General features: G+C 37.6%; 1 protein-coding gene across 2 annotated transcripts in view; it reads right to left on the reverse strand.

The window, feature by feature from the left end:
• GSK3B (glycogen synthase kinase 3 beta) overlaps positions 1–13,434 on the reverse strand; it is a 196,846-nt gene that overhangs the window by 128,691 nt on the left and 54,721 nt on the right. For both annotated transcript variants that reach the window (XM_060098981.1, XM_060098980.1), the window contains exon 2: positions 809–1,002. In XM_060098981.1, the coding sequence (XP_059954964.1) occupies positions 809–1,002 (194 nt within the window). The remainder of the gene's footprint in view (positions 1–808; positions 1,003–13,434) is intronic.

Here is a 13,434-nt window from a genome sequence, read left to right on the forward strand (position 1 = left end):
ATCTCTTTAGAAAGTTCAGGACATTCTGGAGCATACAGACACTAGGCTGTGTGCTATTTCAGAGCAGTGATCACCTCTTATTTTTTTTTAATCCCTCAATGTTTAGCACAGTTCCTAGTACATAGGAGACTCTCAGTAAAATGTTGCAGAGGTGGGAAGAGTAGGGAAGGGAACAGAGTTGCATGGCTTGTTAAAGGCAGAGCCTTGATTAGAGCGCAGGTCTCACTGATTCTCCACTATACCATAACATACAGATGAGTCTGACCATCTATGTACAGGACACCCTAAAGAGACGGTGTAAGAAATAAAAATAAGCTGAACTGTGGGGAGTACTGCTTTCTAGGGGCAGATGAAAGGGAGACATAAGAAGATAGCAAAGAAAGGTCAGTTATGGGGGAAAAAATGATAGTGTTGTATCACAGACTCAAAGGAAATTTTTCAAGACAGGAAGCATAGTCAACTGTATCAAATGACCATATGCTACAGGTAATGTTTCTCTGGTCTCTTACACCACTGACAACCAAGGCAGAGAAAGGTCACATTTTAAAATAGAAATTAAGAAATTTTAATCTACATTTCACAGCATTTTAAATACATATGTCACTCACAGCAGTTCAAAAAAAATATTGCAATCTTCAGTAAATTTTATCTCTACATAATACACAATGCGAAATAAAGTCACTACAGTAGTTGAGCTGAATAAAAATTTGTTCAATAAATGAACTTTAAAGCAAAGAGAAACAATTGAAAAAATAATTATTTACATGTATTGACAGCAACAAAATACATGAAATACTGAAGGTCTTACCTTAAATCTCTTGTCCTGCAATACTTTCTTGATGGCAACCAGTTCTCCTGAATCACAAAGTTTGGCTTGATATACCACACCAAACGACCCATTCCCAATCACTTTAGTGTCTGTATAGCTGACTTCTTGTGGCCTGTCTGGACCCTGCCCAGGAGTTGCCACCACTGTGGTCACCTTGCTGCCATCCTTGTCTCCTAAAAGAAATAAGGGATAGAAAAATGAGAACTGTAAAGAATTCAACAGAGAAAATTGCCAAAGTATACCAAGTAAACTATATTCTTTACTACAAATTATTTTTAAATGCTCATCTTAGTTTATCACATAGTATTACTTCAACTATTTGTTTCAATTATAAGTAATTATTTTAACCACCATTTATTCAGTCATTCCATAGACCAGACACGATGCTTAGTTTATATATATGACTTCATTTAATAAAAACAACCCCATGAAGTAGACAGAATTGTTCCTATGTTAAACATAATGAGAAGAATGTTACATTTGTCCAGTCAAAAGGCGAATGATGGACCCACCAAAGAATCTTTATCTGTCCAACTCTAAAGGCCCTAATTCTTTCCTCAGGGCTTTCTTATTTTACTTGAAAATAAGATAAGTGCAATTGAAAAAGTCTGAATATGCTGACTCTATTCAGACCACTCTCCCTTTAGGAAGGTAAGGCTTTGAGTTTTTGCTTCTCCGTGTCTTATTTCTTCTTCAGAAATAATGATGCCTTTCCAAGAAAGGTCTGATGGGTAAAAGAAATAGGGGAATGTTAAATTTGGGGTAAGAGATGCAAAACTTAAAAGAAAAACCCATTCTGAACCGAGCCTCATTCATAATTAGGTCTCCAGCTCTGGCGTCTCTGCCCACTCATGACCGTCTCCTTACCTTTTCTGCCTTCCCTCCTCATCAGTAACAATCCAAAGACTCTCTTCAATTCAAGCTCAAGAGCCACCTCCTTCTTGACTAAGCACAGTTCATATCTCGGAATTCTTAAACTATTCTAAACCATTCTATACTACCTAGCACTTAATTTTAAGAAGCTTTAAATTGTTCTTTTAGTGATTTCAGAATACACAAAGATTCTAGGGACTACAATCTTTGTGAAGTAGCAATTATGACTTCATGCTTCTTCTCTCTTTCCTGACAAATCTAAAACCAATTCTCAGTACAATGTAAGTCCTTAGGCTCACTGACTAAACTTCACTTCTTCTCTCTTACTCTTCCATTATAGCAATTTTATTTTTAAGATGCTCACTGAAGAAATATAGAAGAAAAATAATGTAATATTTAACCCTAGATACCAAACCAAACAACAACAAAAACCCCTGCTCACTATCTTAGTAAAAATTAAAAGGTTTACTCTGTTCTCTTTCGAGCAGTTAGAGAAACTGCTGAGAACTCTTACAGACTATACTCTCCCACTAGTAGGAAATCCTGGGTATACAAGGAACAATGGCTCTTTCTGCCTAAGCATCCTGGAATTTTTATTCAGAAATCACCAAGTTCTTCAGACTGCTCCATCAGAGATCTGAAATAGCAAAGCTGTAAAGAATGGCAAGGTAACACCGGGAGTGACTTGGTATGAGCATTAGTAATGCATGGGACAGTCAGCAGCTAGTGTGCCAAGGAAAAGCATGTCACCATTTGGCACTGCAATTTGCTGACTCAGCAATAAAATAACAGCTGTATAAAATTTCACTGTACAAAAGAACTTTCTGATTGTTTCATCTACTCTAATACTTAAATGGAGGGCCATGTTTACTATGCAAATAAGGAAAGTAAGAGAGATTAACTTGTCCAATATCATAAAGCTTTAAGTAACAGAACTCTTCACTCACGTCAGGCTGCCTCTGCCATATTTTACAACCTTCCTACTACAGCTGAAAGACCAACTTCATATACCATTACCCACACCGCCCCCCCAAGAAGCAGATGTTTCTGAAAATATAATGTAAAAAAGGTCAGCTCCAGAATAATAGTAAAAGAGTACATGAATAATCTTTTGCAGTTTTCAGTCCTCAATTATTCATTTATTAATAGCTAAAGAGCTTTTTCCAAAGATACTTTGGCAACATTAGAGTTTGCAAGTTATCCCAAAGCAAAAGCATATGGAAAATAAAAATGTAAAACAATTGATTCTGTGATGTTCAAACAATTTAACTTTTGCTACTAGAAATTGTGTAACTTTGGATCTTAACAACAGAGCAGCATTTTAAACACTGCTACCAAGAAACCAAAATCCTCATGAAAAGCTAGAATTCATAACAGACATGCCTCATTAAAAAAAAACAAAAAAGTCACCACTTTGCCCAATATTGAATTTCCCAGAATGCATGGTATCATGAGTTTCACACCAACTACAATAAAATTGGTCCCTAAAAAATGCCACTGTCTCTCAGGAGCAACAACAGCAAAGCAGTGGGAACAGCTCAGTTTCAGGCACTCTCTTCTGGCCAGAGAACTCCTGGGATCCTCTATTACAATTAAAATTCACTCAGGTGGTATGAATTTCCTATTCTGATTAGAACACAGAATTAAATCCCCTATTCTTTAGCACAGTGGATAAATCTTAAATATATAAACCACAAAAGACTCCTCATAAAGCAATGGAAAGGTGGTATGCAACCAAACAACCACTTTCAATTGAAGGCTGTTAAATATAGAATACAATTTTACAAAGCCCCTTAGATGTATCCCAAAATGATATGTGCAGCCTTGTTCTCAGTCTCTCAAACACAGCAACACCTTGTGGTTACATTTTTTTTGTCTTCTGAAGTCACTCCTCAGAACAATCAATCCATCCAAAACCCAAAAGGCCACTTCGGGCATATGTAAATATTTAGGAGGTATCTGACACTGACATTCTAATTTTAGTATTTCTTAATGATTCAGAGCTGAGAAAAAGCAACTGTGACCCTTTTTAACTAGGAGGCTTTTAGAGATGTTAATAACTCATACTACTAAATAAACTGAACAAAGTCAGCAACGACTATCTATATTAAATCTTCCTTTACCTCCGGAAGAATGTCTCCCGTGTAGAAATAACAGAAAATTAAAAGTCTACAAAGCCCAAAGAAACCAGCACACCCGGTATGATACTAGGAAGATACAAGGTATTTTTATGAAGCTTTTTAACCTAACAATAGGATTAGTAAGGAAACTAGCTCTGACTACTGTTTCTCATGAAGAGATATAACAGATAGCTATGTTTATGGATATTCAACAACAATATAACAAACAGTCTACTGAAAAATATTATTATATAAATTACTTAAAAGAACCAAAAAACCTTATTTTCAGGCATGATTAAGATAGTCTGAAGGGGAAACACTGACCACTGTCAAATTTTCAGGTTTTTAAATTAAACTTCAAACAACTCTTTATCCTAAGTATATGGCTAAGGAACTTCTATTAAAGCAAGATGTCCTCCCCCAAATAAACAAAACAGCTTAGAAACATGAAAACAACATAAAAATGAATAAGCAAAAGAAATAAAAAACAAGGAATTGAGGTCCACAGAAAATCAGAGTTAGACAAATTCTAAAATAAGCTTATTATTGTCAAGAAATAGGGCCTCTACTCTATGATGTGGAAGCTCTAGCGAGAGTGCAACTGCTCTCATAACTTGGAGCAAAACTATGAAGAAAGAATGCAAACTAAGCAGCTGAATCAGTCAAGCCAACTCTAATGTCAACAACATGATAAAAAATTTTAGGACAATTTCTATGTAAACTTGTGATAAATATCTTTCTAGCAGGGCCTTTCCCCTTAGACATGATTCATCTCCACATGATTCTATCTAAAGAACTGGAAACAAAAAACAAAAAATTACTAAATGTCCTTTGGGGATAGGAAGAGTAAACAAAGAGAGGCAGGGAAAACAAAATGGACAGATGGGGCTTCCCTGGTGGCGCAGTGGTTGAGAGTCCGCCTGCCGATGCAGGGGACACGGGTTCGTGCCCCGGTACGGGAAGATCCCACATGCCCCAGAGCAGCTGGGCCCATGAGCCATGGCCACTGAGCCTGTGCGTCCGGAGCCTGTGCTCCGCAACGGGAGAGTCCCCGGCAGTGAGAGGCCCGCGTACCGCAAAAAAAAAAAAAGGACAGATGTTATACATGAGCTGGCTTTTGGAGATGTTTTCCTGTATATCGCTTCTAGAAATGAAAGGAAAACATAGGGTGATAGAGGATAAAGATGAGACAGAAAAGACTCCCAAGTCCTTAACAACGCAACAATACCACATTTTCAATCACAGGCAGATACCATGCCAATGGGATTAACAAGCATCAATTCTGAAGAACCATAAAATTAATCTTAAGAAAAAAAAATCAGTTAAGTTTTTGTCCTTAGAGAGAGGCATAATGGTGTTAATATGGGCTCTGAAGTCAGACCAAGGTTTGAATCACATATTCTACCACTTAGTATCTATAAAATGTAAATAGCTGCTACTTCATAGGTTGTTGTAATGATTAAATAACACAGGTTAAGCAGTTTTGTTTTGTTTTTTAAGTACATGCCATTTAGTGAGTGCTCAATAAATTATAGTTTCTCTGAAAAATTATTGATAGTGGGAATTGAAAAAAAAATTCTTCTGCTATGCTCTTTTACCACCAGGTACATGCCCTACTACAGTGCTGATCACAATGTTCTATAATTATTAAGAGTCCGAGCCCCCCACTTGACTATGAGCTCTTAGGAAAGCCAGACATTACCTAAATCATTTAGATGTATTTCCCTAGTACTTATTAGCAGAGGGTTCAGCACAATGCAGGTGTCTCCGCAAATGTCTGCTCTTGAATTTATATAAAAACCACTCAAGCAGAATTATTAGGATTTGGGAACTGACTACTTCCTGCTAAACAGTTAGCAGTGTTTTTACTTCTTACACTTGCCAATTGATCAGATACAAATCCCTAGGGATACGGTATATAGAAGCCTTTCAAATAGCAAAACAGAATGGAAGGTTTACTGAAAACATGGCAACAACAAGCAGCCAAAACAAGTAACACAATTTGCCACATGTGTATCTACTTACAGGTAGGAGAATTACCATGCTCGTAACCCTTTTCCAAATAATTTTGGTTTCTTCGGTGCATCAATAAGCAGCAATGGATAAGAACTGGGCAGGGGTCATCTTTGAGGTCTGAAGCTCAGTTTACATCAATACATATATAAGTATATTCCTTGAGAACTATTTTACAGTTTGCAAGCACCACTCACAGTGGACGTAAGAGTCACCTGGGGAGAGTTTACTAAATGAAGATCCTAGAATTTCCCCACTAGAAAGACTCAGTAAATCTGCAGTAGGGCTCAGGAAACTGTTTTTTTAATAAGCCCCCCGCCCCAATGATTCTTAATGCAGTTCTAGATACCATTCTTTTTTTTTTTTTTTTTGGCTGAGTTGGGTCTTTGTTGCTGAGCGCGGCTTTCTCTAGTTGCGGCGAGTGGGGGCTACTCTTCGGCATGGTGCGCAGGCTACTCATTGCGGTGGCTTCTCTTGTTGCACAGCACGGGCTCTAGGCGTGCGGGCTTCAGTTGTTGTGGCTCGCGGGCTCTAGAGCGCAGGCTCAGTAGTTGTGGCGCACGGGCTTAGTTGCTCCGCGGCATGTGGGATCTTCCCAGACCAGGGCTCGAACATGTGTCCCCTGCATCGGCAGGAGGATTCTTAACCACTGCGCCACCAGGGAAGCCCCTAGCTACCATATTGTGAGAAAGAACCATAATACCATTTAATTCGTACAACTTTGTGATGTACTCAGATAATCATTTAACAAATGGGAGAAACTAGGATGTTTGAAAGGTTCATTGGTAATTTGCCCAAAGTAACCCCTTCAATAAAGTGTACCCACAGGATTCAGACCTATCCATTTACTCTAAATCCTGTACCCTACTACACTACTTTGCTTAAGACTATGCCATGAAAATAACACACAGGGATCAAGGTCCTAAAATCAACTTTCTATTTTTTTCATCAAAACTGAAATTTTTTAATATTTTACAGAAGATTCTGATGCAAAATCTTACTCCAAGTTATCTATACTCCTTTTGAACTAATTGTAATTTACTCAATTTTTAAATCTTCTCTTAAAACCCAAATTTTACTTTAAACCAAAAACCAGAATGAACCATGCTAATTTTCAACAGCCTGAATTTAAATATTATTTTACTCATGAACCATGAACTGGAATCAAGCACATTTTTTTCCTTTTTTCTAACTCAAGTGAACTGGAATAAAATCAAACCAAACCCAAAATTAATAAACATTTTACTTGGTCTTAAGCCTTCACTTGAAACAGTATCAAGATGTATCAATATTTTAGAAACAGGTTTATTTCCCATGGAAGTCTAAAAGGCTTGTAGCATGTGTCTAAAGAGCTCTGGCTTTTAGGAATTAACATTAGAATCTTTAAGTCTTAAACATGCTTATCTGCTTGATTTACAAAAACTGACCAATTTGGGGCAGGGAGAAAGTAGACAAATACATTAAAATCTTTCTTAATGAGGAAGTTTACCATATTACCAAAGAAACAGTATACCATACATGGGTGGGAAGAGTAAATGGTAAACACTTAGACTAAAGAAACAAATAATTACTTTAAAAAACACAGTGACTCACTGATCAATGATCACACTTCTGGCAACTTCAATATTGAACAGCCGTGAATCCAGAAAAAAGCCAAAAAATAGCTCTCACAAAGATGATATATTTTATTCTAGTCTTTAGTGAGCATAATATTAAAATCAGCACTCTATAATTTCTTTTAATGGATCACGTCTGTTCTTGGCCTGACACACATCCCCTCGATGCTCAATATTACCTTCTGACAACCCAAAACCCTGACTCAGTCTTGCTTTCTCCTGAACTACGCACCAAAGTTATCTCCACCCCTAAATCCAAACTGCTTTTCCAATAGCACAGCATACAAATTTACAAGGGTCTTTATATGCATTTTAAAGAAGTTATTAACCTAAAATTTTATGCTATATTTCAAACAGCAGTAAAGGAAAGAGGGGAAGGACAGGATCTGTTTTCTCCCAGAAGACTTAGTTACTCTAGGTTGGTCCCATGTGCTTTATCAATTACAATTTAACAACTAATATCCAATCCATGAGGGCAACAAACAAGTTTATCACACATTTATTGCTGTAACCCATTTTATGCCTATGCACGTAGCAGGCTGTAAAATATTTGCTCATTTATAAGTGAACAGCTTCCTACAGGATTCCACTAAACTTTGAAATCTGCTAAAATTCTTTAAGTCACTAAAACAAGTCCCTCTAATTCCTCCTCTAAAATGATACAAGACTCTGTAATCTCTCAAAAGGACTGGGTCACTCAGTAGACTGAGAAGAAAATGCAAAGACAAATTCAGTGATTTGACAATTTTCCCTGGGACCAACCCTGATCACCACACATCATCTTCACCAATAACATATTTGTGGAGCACTTGATAGTTTATGAACATGTTTAGACCCATAACCTCACTTTATCCAGGCAACAGTCCTATAAGGGAGGTAGAACCAATAATGAACTGTAGAACTGAAGCTCAAAAGATAAGCAAAATTGCCCAGGTCGTCCAATTCCCAAGTTTAATACACTTTCCAATGCCTATAAAAATGGAAGCAAACCAAGCCATTTATTTCTATTCCAAAATAAATCCATAAAAATAACTCAGCCCACAGTACCACACAGTTTAAGCATCCTCACACATCTTTTAATTTTTTATTTATTTATTTATTTATTTGTGGCTTCGTTTGGGTCTTCATTGCTGCACGCGGGCTTTCTCCAGTTGCAGCGAGCGGGGGCTACTCTTCGTTGTGGTGCATGGGCTTCTCATTGCGGTGGCTTCTCTTGTTGCCGAGCACGGGCTCTAGGCGCACAGGCTTCAGTAGTTGCAGCATGTGCGCTCTAGAGCACAGGCTCAGTAGTTGTGGCACACAGGCTTAGTTGCTCCGCGACATGTGGGATCTTCCCGGACCAGGGCTCGAAGTCGTGTCCCCTGCACTGGCTGGCGGATTCTTAACCACTGCGCCACCAGGGAAGTCCCCTCACACATTTTAATATAAACTGCAAAAATACTTTCAATAAAAAATTGCTTCATTTTGCCTGAGACATAAGGCTACCTGATACATAAGGCTATCTAAAATGAGTAAAATGAGAGTCAGAATCCCTCTGAAGAAAACCAAATCAGTGACCTGATAGCAAACATTTAAGTACTTGAACAGATTCATCACAATACAAAATAATAATCCACTGGCTAACGACAGCTGCTACTTTTGCAGGAACAGAAGAAACATTTCCTGCCTTTTTTTTTGGTGGGGGCATGTCTGTGGGGGCGGGGGGTTTGTGTGGTTTATCCTAAATAAGAAACCTACTGGGGACAGAAAAAGCAGGGAAGCATGATTTTTCTAATCAAGAAACAAAAAAGAAATATGAAGACTAAGTCTCTCTACATTACACAGTTTTAGAAATCTGTTGATCTGGCTGAATTACAATATATCCCTTTTTTTTAAGTTTTAAAAATATTGATTTATTAATTCATTTAAAAATAACAGAAATAACAAAAATAAACCCATTACATGTTAACATAATTAACATATAATATTTCACTTTTCATAAATGTAAAGATAACAGCATATTTGCTTAATAATGATAATAATTGAATTTATTTTAAAAAATACCCCCAAATCTATATAATATTTGGGTGGTGGATGCTGTCCCACATCATGAAAAACCAACTCTGAAATATGTGCAAATATAAATACCAAATTAGCACACTGTTCCTCATTCCCAGCTCTAAACAGCTTCCAAAGATACCCAGCACCAGTTACTGACCAACACAGGGATGTCTAACTCAACACACTTTCTTATTATCACCTTCTCTCTCCCAGAACAGGAACCATTCACATTGTTATACTCTCCCTCCACTCCCTTAAACTTGCATTATTCTTATGTCAATTAAATCCACCTCAGACAACAGACATCCTAGGTTACTTCACCTTCTGTCTTTTGTTTGTTTTCAAGTTGTAGTTACCAAAAGAAACTTTCTCTCCCTTTCTTTTCCCTATCAATTCATTCCACTCAAGAACTAAAAAAGCAACCTTACCCACAGCTGGTAAGCAAAAGGATAGCACTTCCGCTCTTACACCAGTATCAAGAGAAAGTAAAGCCATGAGTTAAAAAGCCAATCCCATCAATCTATTAAGCTCCTGAAAGTACCCAGAAAGATGTCAGTTTCCCATAGTCTCTATCTACTTCTCATCTCCCTCAGATTAAATCCCTTTATCAATCTAGTAGTACCAGCATTTGGAAGAATTTTTCAAAACTAATTTTTAGGGGGGTTTTAGTTTTACTAAATAATATTATAATATGATATTATTATATTATCAGTAATAATATAATATAGAGAATATTATTATTCTCTATTATTTTTCACTATAGTATGTAGATATCTGAGCTAATTATGGCTTAGTTAGGCTTTTGTAGGATAGCCTGGGAACCTAAGTATTTTTATTTTACATATTTACAAAATTTTCAATGAAAAATTATGTTCTGAGTTCCAAAACAACTGATGAACTTTTAAAACACAATCTGTTTACAGGCTAAGACTATTCTGTATAATCTGGGAGGAAAATAAACATAAAATGTTACAGTTTAACTTGTTAAACTATTAAAGTGGAAATGAGCTAGGGTACCTCCTAAGAACTTTACAAGAATCTCTTTAACTATGAAAAATAAAATAACCAGGTAATAAGAGTTCTGTCAATTCCATTTCTATAAGGAACACCACACACTTTCAAATAGTGGTTAATTAATTTTTAGTTTACATTTATAACTACATTAGTAATGTCACTACGCTTATAGTTAATAAGAAGTATGCCTAAGAGAAAAATATATTAAATAGCATTGTCCCAACTGATTCTAATCCTTTGGAATCAAATCCATATTGGTTTTCATATTTACCCCTTTCTTCCTTCCTCCAAAAGCTGACAACATCCCCCAGTACTCTCCCCACAAAAATGGACTTTAGAGAACAGAGCAATGCCATTTAAATAGGACAAGTCCCAGGCCCATCTCTCCATGGAGGAAGAGTAATGACAGATCAACTGGGTCAATTCACAAAGCAGAGTCCACTCTGCATTTCTCCTCACAAATCTCTGCTACAAGAAAAGCTAACTGGGCTCTGTTAAATAAAGTGCATTGGAGTGACACAGTCTTACACTCACAGTGGGACTATAAGAGTTGGCTTCAATTGCCACTGCCTAAGAAGTATGGCTGATCCTCTTACTAGTGGGTCACAGAAGAGCATGCTGGGACACCCCCATGCCAGGGTAGAGTAATTCTCACACTGCTGACTCATAACTTATAATGTAAGAAGCCTAAGAGGACTTAAAAAGAACTCTCGTCTTTGGGAAACACCTACCTTGCTAACCTTGCCTTTTCAGATGGTCTCTGTCATCTCCTACTGTTACCTACATGACCCAATGATAAACCAGGACAGGACCAGCCATAAGCCTATTAACAGTGACTGCTGGCTAAGTTCCTTTTTTATACCATACCCCCACAACCTACAGAAGCACTGGAACACATACTCTTAAGTCAGTGGGAAAGTGAGTACCATTTAAAATGAGAACAAGAGAGACAGAAATGCAATCCTATACTTCAAGTACTTGTATTTTAATAAATCATCTGTGTGTGGCTTTATAAAATATTAATTCTCATATGTGTTTGTGTTACATACAACCTTTCTGGTTTGTAAGTGTTCTCTCATATTAATGGCACACAGTAGGCTAACTGTAGAAAGTTTCAAAAATCTTGAGAACAGAAAAAGATGCAGTTGAATTTTTGGTTCAAATACATTGTTATTGATTAATTCTTCACATGCTTAATAAGCATTATCAGGGCTTCCCTGGTGGCACAGTGGTTAAGAATCCACTTGCCAATGCAGGGGACATGGGTTCGAGCCCTGGTCCAGGAAGATCCCACATGCCACGGAGCAACTGAGCCCGTGCGCCACAACTACTGAGCCTGCACTCCAGAGCCCACATGCCACATCTACTGAAGCCCAAGTGCCTAGAGCCCATGCTCCACAACAAGAGAGGCCACCGCAATGAGAAGCCCATGCACCACAACGAAGAGTAGCCCCCACTCACCGCAACTAGAGAGAAGCCTGTGTGCAGCAACGAAGACCCAACGCAGCCAAAAACAAATATAAATAAATTTTATTTTTTTAAAAATGAGCATTCTCTGTGTCCTAAGTAGGTATTGTGCTAAGAACTGGGGTCCCAAAAACAGAATAAGATAAATAAGAACCCTTCCTTCATGGAGTTTTCTGTTTAAAGAGAATTTATTTATTTATTAATGAAACCTGGATTCAATATTTATTCAAAATCTGGGTTCAGTATTTCCTGTAACATAATAGAGCCAGATACCTTACTAATTATTTTCACATAATACCTTACTTAATCTTTTTTTTTTTTTTTTTTTTTTTTTTTTTTTTTTGCGGTATGCGGGCCTCTCACTGCTGTGGCCCCTCCCGTTGCGGAGCACAGGCTCCGGACGCGCAGGCCCAGCGGCCATGGCTCACGGGCCCAGCCGCTCCGCGGCATATGGGATCCTCCCAGACCGGGGCACGAACCTGTATCCCCTGCATCGGCAGGCGGACTCTCAACCACTGCGCCACCAGGGAGGCCCAACCTTACTTAATCTTAATAATCCTGTGAAGTTCATGAAATTACTTCCACTTCACAGATAAGGAAACTGAGACTCCAGGAAGTTAAGAGACTCATTGGAAATCACTAACTATTAAGAGGGGCCACATTAAAACAGCTATTCTAACTCCAAGTGATGACTCTGTTACTAATGTATCAATCTGCTTCTAAGAAAAGGCCAAACAGGAAAAGGTACCACTGGCTGCCCAGATTATGAAATTAACTTTAACAAGAAACGAAGTTCCAAAAATCTTTTTAAAAACATTCTGGTGCAAATATATACAAATAACAGGACCAAGACTGCAATGAAGACATTTCTGAGTTGATTCCCTCCAAGACTCCATCCAATGGGCTCCAATACAGCCCTCCGTTCTGTGTACATTCATGCTTCACAGATGAAATACACTGTAATAAAAGTTAATTATAAAGTAAGTATCTGTAGCACCATCATACTTTCTCACCAGTTTCCATTATAAAAATATGAAACTACGAACCCACAGAAGAGCTTAACGGTAGAGACAGAGTTTAAGCCTTCAGAGATTTGATTTGGTAAACAGTCTCGTGCAACTTATGATCTTGTAGATCAACAAGGTCAACAGAAAGCCATGTGAACTATTACTCTTAAAATGTTACTTTAAATCTCATCAAGGAGAAATATACTATTTACCCCTATTTTTGAGACCCCCATACACACAACCCATAGTCACATACCTTTGTCCCAGGCCCCTGCATTATCCAAAAAGGAGCAAATATAACATTAAGGGAGAAAAGAACAAATGTACCAAACAATCCAGGTACTATAACAAATAGAGAAGAAATAGTGGACTTCAGAGACCAATAACAGCAGTTGAACCTTGACAAATTCATTAATATATCCATCAAAGCAAGTGAAGCAACGTGCTCCTGCAAT

Source organism: Mesoplodon densirostris, chromosome 5 (genome assembly GCF_025265405.1).
Source record: "Mesoplodon densirostris isolate mMesDen1 chromosome 5, mMesDen1 primary haplotype, whole genome shotgun sequence".
NCBI lineage: Eukaryota > Metazoa > Chordata > Mammalia > Artiodactyla > Ziphiidae > Mesoplodon > Mesoplodon densirostris.